An 11,874-nucleotide genomic window follows, 5' to 3' on the forward strand; every position below is an offset into this window, starting at 1 on the left:
AGCTGACAAACACGACCAAAGTGGCACGCCCACGAAAAAAAAAATCATTATACTTAAAGGGGCATACGAGCTGGATAAGGTCTCCAGAGACACCCGATCCTGGCCAACCCTCGGAAAAAGTGGCACGACCACAGTGGCACGCCCACGAAAAAAAAAATCAAAACAGGTATGAGACATAAAGCAGGAATGGGTACGCGCAAACCCGAATATGCTGTCAAAACTACCAAAAACCCATGTGCAGCCTAAGGCGCATCGGGGTCCCTAGAGTACCAACGTGAAAAGTACCTGTATTAAAACGCTACGAACTACACAATATAGGGAACACATGGCATATATTCATTGCAAAAGTACTGTGAAATACAGGGAGCAATCTAAATCCTGCTTCTCCAGACGTGGAAAGCAGCGTAAGCCTGGCACTTGGGTCATAACACCCACACCAGCACCCTCTAAGCATGTCAGTGACTTCCTGTAGAAGTAGAATATAGCATAAGAACTCAATAGTGGTCAGCTTCCGAGCGGCATAATGCGAAATCCAAACAGGTACCGGTAGTAGTCTTGCCTAGGAAGGTGGAGTACGGTCTCTGTGAAAAACCAAATATTTTGGGTTCCCAAGGAACCCCGGGCCCTTACCATGCCCCCGATCTCAAGAGGAAACCCAAGGTTCCCCACATGATTTCGGGTCCTATGTATAAAATCTAAGGAATAACCTCCGGGTTCCCCTATAGCCGCCGGGTTCCAATCAAAGATCTCAGGGTCTAAGGAAGAACCTTCGGGTTCCTATGTGGCCTCAGGGTTCCAAAAATAAAAAAAGAAGCTAGAACCCCTGTGCAGCCTAGGGCGCATCGGGGTCATTACAACTTCAAGAACCTACGGGTTCCAGTCAAAAGATCTCCGGATCTAAACCTCTGGGTTCCCATACAGCCTCAGAGGTCTAAGTATGATTTCAGGAAAAGGATAGAACCCATGTGCAGCTTAAATCGCATCGGGGTCACTACATCCCTAAAAAACCTCCGAGTTCCCATGCGACCTCAGGGTCCAAATACAAATATCAGGGTACCAATACGATCTCCGAATCTAAAGGAAAACCCCGCATTCTCATTTGACCTCAGGGTCCAGTTACAATCTCAAAAACCTCTGGGTTCCAACTACGATCTCCGGATCAATCATAGAATCTCTGGATTCCTATACCGCCTCCGGGCTCAAGTCTCGGTCCTATGATCTAGAGAAAAGAACTTCGGATCTCCAAAATGATTTCAGAAGAACCTCTGGGCTTCTCCGTTCTCCGCGACCTTTGGGTCCCTAGACGACCCTCGGGTCCTCATGCAACCTTCGAGTTACAAGATCAATCTCCAGACTCCAATAGTCCATATTCTAGCTAGAAACCTCCTAGTTTATAGCCTATCTCCCTGGATCCCATCATTCAACCTAGGAAAACAGAGGGATCATAGACTAAAAAAGTCCCACCTCGATCGAGAAACAGGCGGAAAGATATCCTCTTAAAGAAGAAACATGCCAAACGATACTATCAGGAGCGTGCGAAGCAACAGCAAGGAGTAAATAAAGGGGAAAAACCATGAAGCATCATTATTCATAAAATCAAGGAGGGCTATAAAGAGCCTTCATTCAAAAGAAAGCAACAAAAACCAGAGTCTCAAAAGATAAAGAAAAGAATCATTCAGAAAGAGGGCCCCTCCGAGAATCGCGACCCTACAACAGATCTCGGGGTTGCAGCCTGAGAGAAGCTCCCCGATTGATGGTTAAGACCTCCGGACAGGAACAAATGACGCTGATACTCTTCTTCCGGATTCCAATGATCCACAGGCCTTTCCAGCCACTCCTTCATAAGCTCCCATCTAGTCGAGGATTTCACCTGCTGAACTAGTAGGTCCTGGCGAGCCATCATGTCCTGCACCTGGCTACGAAGAAGGAATACGTCGCCAGTCAATCTCCGGTGAGCGTCCACCAGAAGGTCACGGTTAGGAAAAATCTTGGCACTTGTCGATGAGACGGAAGACAGACCGTTGGCCGACAAAGCAGCCCTCGCTAGTCTTGGCGAAGGAGTATAAGTAAGACGCCGCTTACGCGCTTTAACCTTCTGACACTCGTCATTGACAACCGATACCGGGAGCCTCGCCACGTTCCCTGGAAAAAGTATTGTAAGAAATAAACAAGACAAAGTCTTACCGGGTAGAAAGGGAAGGCTTACCCCAAACACGACTATGACGCATGGCTTCCCTGCTCATCAGAAAGGTCACCCAGCGGAATCGTCGAGGAACTCCCATTATAAGCTTCGCTACTGCTTATCCAGCAAAGGAAACCGGGTGGGACACATAAAAATCGGGCTCCCAAAGGGATGGTAAAATTCGAAACTAAGAAGGAGAACTTACCAACGGTGCGCCAAGACATAGGATAACCCACCGGCTCCTGGATCTTCACGAACACGTACCGGCTGTTCCAACCATCCCCGAAGGGGTGATTACCCCTGACACCCCTCAAAGGTTCCTCGACCAGAGGGGCGCCATCACGGGATCGAAGGTTATAGAACCCCTCTTTGTTCGCCAAAGGAGCAAAGTAATAAGAGTATAAAATCTCATGCCCCCTGACAGAAAATCCGGGGAGTTCTCCAAGAACTTGGACGGCCATTAAAGTCCTCCAGGTTAGAGGAGTAAGTTGAGAAGGACAGAAACCAAAAAAAGATGACACTTCGCCTATGAGAGAAGCGATAACGCCCCGGAAGCCTGCTTCCAGATATTCCTCATAGACAGCCACCTCACCTGCTCCCCCATCCGGAGCGTGTTCGAACTCAGTCGGACTCCTCATCCCCACTGAAGGATGAATCACGTACTTCCTCCTCAGGTTAGCCAGGTCCCCCTCTCGGATCTCAGAACGGGGACCATCGTCGAAGAAACAAGAACGGAGCCTTCTCAGGGGCGCCATCGGAACCGCTTCACTATCAGCCTCCAGAACGTCTCCCCATGAGGGAACGGGGGATGAGAAAGGATCGGTAAAAGGACGACGCGGCCTTGGACGACCACTCACAAGCGAGGACAAAAACGAAAGCAGCTCGGGGTTCATCTTTCTCAACTAGGAATCAGCGCTAGAGTTGGGTTGAGGCCAGTTAGGAGGTATCGCGAATCCTTATATATATCTAGATCATTCCCTTTTTCACGGATTAAAAAAGGAACTAAGGATATTTCCAAATATCCTGAAGAATCCCTGACATAAAGAATAAGCGGAAAAAAAGAAACCCGATCCTTGCAAAAAAAAAAGAAAAAGGGAAAATCCTTCCCACAAAAAGGAAAGCTTCGAGAAAATACACATTTTTGAAGAAAAAGAAGAACATCTGGTATCATCAACCAAATATCCCCGGCCCCCTGGTCTATCTTCTACACATTAGCACATAAGCTCCTCCTCAGGAAACATCAGAGCTCCAGGCTCCACCGCCTCCAAGACGCCATCAGAAGCCCAGAGCTTCCCCCTTTCCGACAAGAAACCGGCGGTTCAAATAGCACCAAACCCGGGTCTGGAGAAAGGGAACCGGTCCTCCCCCGGGTCCAGAGTGTGGTTCCGGCCTGAGTGGAACCCGGGATCGCAAGATTACTGGAGCGATGTCCTATCTGAGGGAAGCCTACTGAGAATGAGCAACTCCGGTTGACTTGAGTGCACAGGTTATTGCCCGAGTTCGATGACGAAATCGAGCAATAAGGGGCAAACTGTTGGGGAAAAATACTCAGGTATTGAATTCCTCCAGACCCTAGGCAGGACACCGGCCTCTGGATTCCCGCTGGAAGGGACCCCGGTTCTCAGGATCCCCGCTGGAAGGGACCCCGGTTCTCAGGATCCCCGCTGGAAGGGACCCCGGTTCTCAGGATCCCCACTACGAAGTACTCTGGGTCCGGTCCCTAGGACCGCCCCCTTCCCCCGGGGAAAGGAAAACTTCCGATAAGGAGAACCTTCCATATTTCCGAATATGGAAGAGTTTAACCTATTCCAACCAACTAAGGCCCGCCTTAAGAAGACTATATAAAGGGAACCTAAACCTAAAGCGAGTGATCGACACTTCGAGACTTGGAGATTAGAGCTAGGCGGCTAGAACTAGGGTTCTTACTAAGAACTGTTGTAGTTCCAGATCTTTGATCTAATAAGACGTCCCTTTCTACTTTCTTACCTACAAATCAACACAAACACTAGCCTTGTCCATCGTTCTATGGTACTCACAAAGATCCTACACAAAAATCCCCTAACAGTTCCTAGAGGAATTCAGGAGGAATTGTGAGAGACCTAGAGGTGCAGCTTGGTAATGCCCTAGTTCCAGTTGATTTTCATGTCTTGGATATCAAGATAGAGTTCTCCATCATTCCTCTTGGAAAAAGAAGTCGCCATCGATCGACAGATATGGTTCAACATCGATCGACACTCAACCTCACCAACCAAACCCCCTTCGAGCATCGACCGACATTGCCTACTTCCCATCGATCGACACTAACGTCGACGCGACCCGAGACGAAGATTGCTCAATTGGCAGTTGGGCAGATGATCGCTATCACGAGAGCTACGCAGTAGAGACAGCATACCGTGATCAAGGAGCTGGTGAACTTCATGAGGGTTTCACATATGAGGAACTTCTCAACATACAAAGACGAGATGAAACAGATCAAAATCGAGCAGAAGCTGCTTGTGGAGAAACACATTTCAGCCATCCGATCGACAGAGCAATCCATCCATCGATCAACATTAATCCTTCAACATCGATCGACGTTGATCATACCACATCGATCGACATCTGTCCAAAACCAAAAATCACTTTAAGTTAAAAAGATAAATTTGATAACCAGTATCTAACTCCAGACGAATTTGGTATTTTCAGGGACCCAAATGGCTACGCCAAAGGAATAGACGGACCCACACTGCACGTATCTCAAGAAGATATCACAGACATCCTTTAGACAGCCAATGGAGCAGACAATATGTTCATGCATCAACGCAACATTCCAGAACGCCAACAGAAGTTTACAAAGGAGTTCTATGACACAGCTGGTGGCATAGACAAAAGCTTCAAACAAAGATCTGGCCATCCAACTCAACAATCGGTCGACGTTGACGTCCCAACATCGGTTGACAGACGTCCAGAATTTGGCAGAAGGGCCTTTGATCTTTTCGGTACTAGGAGATTCTACTGGGAAGAAAAGGATGAGTATGGTATCTACATAGATGATCAGGGATACGCCAGAGATCTAGATGGACACGCCATTCGTGTTCACATAAAGGATATCAGAAGACTTCTGGAGAGAGCTTCAACAGATGAGCCAAACTACATCTGTCTTCCAGAACATGCTAACTCATTCACTCAAACAAAGCTAGTACCAGAGATCTACACCAAGGACGAGATCAATGAGATGTTCTATGGAGTCTGTGGAGAACAAGAGGAGAACAAAGAAGCCTTCTAGATGAAACTTGATGGTGACTACTATCCATTTAATGATAGTATCAGTTGGCTGACTACATGCATGGAGGACATGAAGCAAGACATAGCCAGAATTCAGCGTGCGACTAACTTTGCTCGACCTACATCGATCGACAGACATCAACGAGCATCGATCGACAGTGTCTTACCAGCATCGATCGACAACCGCATACCCGCATCGGTCGAAGACAACCTACCACACCCACATTCGATGAAGTCTCAACCAGATTTACACACCAGGGAAGAGATAGATCAGTTAGTAAAAGGGATCTACAGAGTTCTGGAAACTACAGAAGAGAGGCTTGATGGGAGATGTGATGACATCTATTTCCCAATGGATCTTAGCATTAGTGCTTTGACTTTAAAGATAGAGGATATTCAAGGGGAATTAGTGGAGATTCAGAGTTACATTGTCCGTCGACCAGAAGCATCAGCATCGATCGACAGATGCAACAACAAATCGACGGACATTCATCATCGGACATTGGTCGACGAAGCTTCAAACCGAGGGAGGCTAGTACAAAAGGTGACATCAGACATGCCTGATACACACAACCATGGAGAGGAGATCTCAGCTGACACATACGCCAGACTTATGAGACATCAGTCATTCTTGAGAGTCTTGGAGATAGATTGCAGATATAGAAGATGCAACTACAATAATGAAGGACAAATGGCGCAGAGGAGATGAAGCAATGAGAGACTTCATTGGTACATGGTTCAACAAGCGCAAAGAAGATATGGAGACTTGTTTCCCAACATGTCCCAGCTTTCAACATCCCTAGCCCAATCACCTCCAAAGTCAAGCTAAATGACTATAACAAAGCGCTGAGTGGGAGGCAACCCACTATTAGGTACCATTTATTTAGTTTTTATTAATATACTATTTATGTTGGTTTTTAATTATTGCAGGTCATAAAAATTAAAAGAAACAAAAATACATCCGAGTAGACGATTGCCTTAAGTATCGACCAATGAGACACTGTCGACATCGATCGACAGAGCAGTACCTGCACCGACCGATATCAACATCCTTACATCGGTTGACATCCATTCCGGTCTGGTTTATCGTTCTAACTTGTTACATTGAGTACTTATGATTTATTATCACCATAACTCCGACTTAATTTACACTGGGGACAGTGAAATTTAAGTCTGGGGGGAGGTTTACTGATATTAGTTTATTCATGAATTTAAAAAAATATATATTTTCAAACAAAAAGTTTTCATTAAGTCAAGAAAGGGATAATGAACTTATTAGAGTTTTGCTTGTTATCTAACCACTCTTTAGCACCATTCTAGAACTTACTGATTGCAGATAGTACTAAAGATACTAAAGTGGATCAACCTGTCAACTATGTTACACTTGCTGAGATTGTTTCAAGGAACCAAAGATGACCTCCAACACTAAACTTGACACAACTGCTTGTCTTGGGGCTTGGTATACATGTGATCGGATTCTTCAAACAAGTCTGGAAGGTAAAGCCTTGTATATATAGATTTATCACCCTCTCTCTCTCTATTTTCAAAATAAAGATATTAAAAAAAAATTTGTTATATATATATATATATATATATATATATATCTATTAGAAATTTATTAGGAAGGGGTTCGAACATGACTTGGTGGCTACAACCATTAAGGCTTGTTTCTTAAGAATTCTATAGGTAAAGGATTAGAACAGGATTTGGTGGCTACAACCATTAAGGCTTGCTTCACAAATAATCCTAGGATATAGGTCAAAAAGAAGTGAACAGGACTTGGTGGCAACCACCATTAAGGCTTGATTCATGGAAGCATGTCCAATCTTGGTCAACGATCTTGCAAATATAAAAAGACTTTGACTAAGAGAGAAAATTAGTATCGAGAGAGGATAGGAACTAATGTTTACCTGCAGGTCCAGAAACTTGTTTGAAAATCTTTGCATCATGTGATCGATACTCCCAAGGTAACGCCTGCACTTTTATTTTTGCTAAGAAATGAGGTTGGTAGAGGGGAATGTCAGACAAGATTTGCTAAGTTGTTAGCTAGGTGAATTTGGTTGCTAAGTTAGGATATGGTATAATGTGCTTTTGTAATTAGGAATTCTTAGATGTGGATTGCAATATTGTAGAGGTGATGATTCTAAGTTTAAAATTGTGTGAATCCATGTTGTTTTCAAACTTCTTTCCGAAAGACTGCCTGTTTGTTTTGCTTGAGGACAAGTAAAAGGGTAAGTCTGGGGTAGTTGATAGACCATGGATTTGACCCATTTTCACCCATGGTTTATAGGCGTTTTTACAACTAATTATTATATTATAGAGTCTATTTATTATATTTATAAGATCAGGAGTGATTTGGATATAAATAATATTTTGGAGCATTTTGGAGATATTTGGAGCACCCGAGATGACCATCGAGCTCGACCATCGGTTGATATTGAGAAACAAATATCGATCGATGTTCACATCAGAATATCGATCGACAGCGAAGCACGCAGAAAGCCCGTTTGGTCACAGCCGACTTGAAGCACAAATCTTCACCAATTTACAAGATTACCCCTGACGGGTGTTAACCTAATTATATAAGCTTTTCCACCATGTTAGAGGCAGAGTGTGCTTTCTTGTGTTTCTAGTTTTATTACTTTCAGCAAAAGGTTTTTTAGGATTTTGATAGATTGGAGAGAAGATCCAAAGTTTTAATTTGTGATTGGAACTTCATTAATATCTATTTGCTATTCAAATGAAGGGCTGAGTTGTGATAATAGTCATTAGGATTGTCATTAATGCCTGTTTCTAGATTAGCTACCTAGAACTTGCCCTTGGATTGATAGATAAATGCGATAGCTTCATTCTCATCCTGAAAACATTCTAACCGAGCTAAGTTTCTTGCTAAGAGTAAGGCGATAGCTGATTTAGTGAGCTTAGTAAGCATCATTCAACCCGTGAATAAAGTTTAACTAGAAACGCGTCGATCGATATCCATACTGGATAATCTATCGACGGAGTGAAAGGTGTATCGATCGATATCCCTATAGGATCATCGATCGACACTGCTATTGATCGAACCCATTTGTTTGGGTCATTAGATCTATTTAATAGACAAGTCCAGACATGCGAGAGCTGATTGACTTGTTGATATAGTAGTTGAGCTTTACATTATCATGCATGCAACTCATTAGGCATCTGTAGGATTATAATCCCAAGTTTCCTGAATAAAAACCCTAAGTCTAGCTATTTCCTTTTAAGCACCAAAACCTGAACCAATCAATCGAGCAATTACTTGCTCAACAAAAATGCAAATTTACATTTTAAATCTTAAAACATCCTACTTAACAAATCATATTAGATTCATTAGGTTCCCTAGCTCCTTGGAATCATAATGCTTAAATAGTATATAGTAGTATAATAGAAATCATGGTCCGGGGACCGTATTAAAAATGATAGGCTTTGAGGTGCATGGCGTTCCAGCAGTTGGGTTGTATTTTACCTTTGCTATCTTGCAGCCTGTAGGCGCCTGCTCTCCGCACCTCGATGACCTTATAGGGTCCTTCCCACCCGGGGGTGAGTTTCCCCGTTGTTTTTTCTGCTGTTCCTAGAACCCAATCCCCTTGCTGGAAGGTCCTGGTTCCGACTTTCTTGTTGTACGTCCTTGCGACGTCTTGCTGGTAGGACCAGTTTCTTAGCCGAGCGGCCTCTCTTTTTTCGTTGAGTAGGTCGAGGCTCAGCGCCATCAGCTCGTTGTTCTCCTCCTGAGAGGTAGACCCTGAGACCGTTGTTCTCACGTGCATCTCCGTGGGTATTATGGCCTTAGAGCCGTAGACCAGCGAGTAGGGAGTTTCTCCTGTCGCTGTTTTGGGAGTGGTCGGGTAGGCCCAGAGGACTCCGTCTAGTTCTTCCTCCCACTTCCCGTGAGAGCCCTCCAGTCGCTTTTTAAGCATGTTGACCACAGTTTTGTTTGTGGACTCGGCTTGTCTGTTAGACTGGGGGTGTCAGGGTGTGGCGAAGGTGAGCTTTATGCCCTAGTCCTTGCAGAACTCCTTGAAGTTGTGACTCGTGAACTGGGGTCCGTTGTCGGTGACAATCTCGTGGGGGACCCCGAAGCGAGCGATTACGTAGGTCCACAGGAATTTGCGGATCTTGAGGTATGTTATCCGGCTGAGTGCTTCTGCTTTGACCCATTTGGGGAAGTAGTCAGTGACAACTAGAAGGAAGACCTTATGCCCCGTCGCCATAGGGAATTTCCCTACTATGTCCATGCCCCGCTTTCTGATGGGCCACGGTGAGCTTATGGACTTGAGGTTCTCCGGAGGAAGCTTAGAAACTGGAGCGTGCCTCTGACATTGGTCGCAGTGTTTGGCTTGTCTATCGGCGTCGACGGCCATCGTGGGCCAGTAGTAACCTGCCCTTATGGCTCTGAGCACCAGGCATCTACCGCTAGAGTGGGATCCACAATCTCCTTCATGTAGTTCTACAAGGATTCTAGCGGCTTCTCGAGGTGTGAAACACCTTATGTACGGGCCAGAGAAGGATCTCCGGTATAGCTTCTCCTGGGAGATACAGTACCTTGCGGCTTGCTTCTTAATTTTTCTGGCCTAGTTACGATCTTCCGGGAGAATGTCCCTCTCTAGATACCGGAGTAGGGGGGTCATCCAGGTTTCACCTTCTTCGACTGCGGAGACCTTCTCTGACGGGGGTTTCTCTAGGGTGGCTGGCCATTGAAGCACAAGCAAGGGTATGCTCATCTGGCTCTGTGTTTCGAAGGCAGACCACAGATTAGCCAGGGCATCGACTTGCGAGTTTTGTTCCCGGGGGATTTGAGTGAGCTTGCAACACTTGAACTTCTTGATTAGTCATTGGGCGACCGCTAGATATTGGATCATGCTGTTGTCTTTAGCTTGGTACTCTCCCTTTACTTGGTTGATTATTAGCTGGGAGTCGCCGAAGACCTGGATGTTTTCAGCCCCCATTTGATGGGCGAGAGTTAGTCCTGCGATTAGGGCCTCGTACTCGCTTTCGTTGTTGGTTGCTATGAAGTTGCATCTCACGGCCCTTGAGGCCGTGTTCCCCATCGGCGAGGTAAGCACTATTCCCACTCCGGCTCCTCTGACGTTGCCGGATCCATCAACGGTCTGGATCCGTTCTCCCTCTTCCTTGGTTTCGCTTCGGAGGCGTACTTCTTGCTCCAAAGCTGGGAGTAAGGCAGGGGAGAATTTGGCCACGGAGTCTGCTTGGACTTGTGACTTTATATCGGTGACAGGTCAAAAGATTCCGTCGTACTCCCCTAGTTCCACAGCCAATTTTGCTAGGCGTCCGGAGACTTCGGGTTTGTGGAGAACCAACTTTATAGGGTGACGACCACGATTGGGTGAGCCTGGAAGTAAGGTCGTAGCTTACAAGCGGTGACTATCAGGGCTAAGGCCAGCTTCTCTAGATGGCTACAGCGGGTTTCCGCATCCAGGAGAGCCTTGCTTACGTAGTAGATTGGTAGCTGCTTGCTTCCCTCCTCGCGTATTAGGACGATGCTTACTGCATGTTCCGAGACTGCTAGATATAGCAGCAGGACCTCACTGAGTAGTGGCTTGGATAGGAGAGGAGGGTTGGTGAGATACGCCTTTAGCTCATGGAGAGCGGATTCGCACTCTTCCATCGACTGGAAGTTCTTTAGATTTTTGAGGGTTCCGAAGAAGGCATGAGATTTGTCGGAGAGTCTGGAGGTGAATCTGCTTAAGGCTGCCATTCTTCCTGTTAGCTTTTGGACCTCTTTGACGTTATTCGGGGAAGGGATTGAATGAATGTAAAGTGTCGATCGATGGAAAGGAGTTACCATCGGTCGCTGCAGGTGATGTACTGTCGATCGATATCAACATGCTCTCATCGGTCGATTGTATAATCGTCTACTCAGATCTCTTTTTTTTCTAAATACTTAACTAAAACACAATATTAGTAGAACCTCTCCGAGACTTAAACAACACTTTCACCAGCGTTATATAGTCTAATATTGGCGGGATAATAAATCATAAGGACAATATTAACAAGGTTTCGCGAGTATACCTACCATTGATGTTAGTATCGATCAACACAATTAAGTGGTGATCGATACTTATGATGCTCTGTCGATCGATACGCTGGCCAGCCGTCGATCGATGTTGGTCCTCAACTCATGAACCGTTGATCTTTTTCTCTTTTTTTTCCGATGAACAGTACCTCTGCCAGAATGTCGATCGACGTTTCTGCTACAGTGTCGATCAACGTTTCTGCTACAGTGTCGATCGATGCTACAGTGTCGATCGATGCTACAGTGCCTCTGCTACAGTGTCGTCATCGTTGTTCTTTTTTTTTTTTGACCTGCAATAAATATCAAACGAAAATCAGTAATAATCTAAACTAAACTGGATGAAATTACCTAATAGTGGGTTGCCTCCCACTCA

General features: G+C 45.4%; 1 protein-coding gene across 1 annotated transcript; it reads right to left on the minus strand.

Moving 5' to 3' along the window:
- Nucleotides 1–9,465: 9,465 nt before the first annotated feature.
- On the minus strand, nt 9,466–9,828 carry LOC106330629 (protein NYNRIN-like). Its single transcript, XM_013769068.1, has one exon. It carries the CDS (start codon nt 9,826–9,828, stop codon nt 9,466–9,468), a length of 363 nt encoding a protein of 120 aa, XP_013624522.1.
- Nucleotides 9,829–11,874: the final 2,046 nt, after the last annotated feature.

The sequence above is a fragment of the Brassica oleracea genome, chromosome C3 (genome assembly GCF_000695525.1).
Source record: "Brassica oleracea var. oleracea cultivar TO1000 chromosome C3, BOL, whole genome shotgun sequence".
In the NCBI taxonomy this organism is placed as follows: Eukaryota; Viridiplantae; Streptophyta; class Magnoliopsida; order Brassicales; family Brassicaceae; genus Brassica; species Brassica oleracea.

What these genes read in the sequence shown, in the direction of transcription:
- LOC106330629 (XM_013769068.1), bottom strand. Translation starts at nt 9,828, where the DNA reads ATGGCCGTCGACGCCGATAGACAAGCCAAACACTGCGACCAATGTCAG.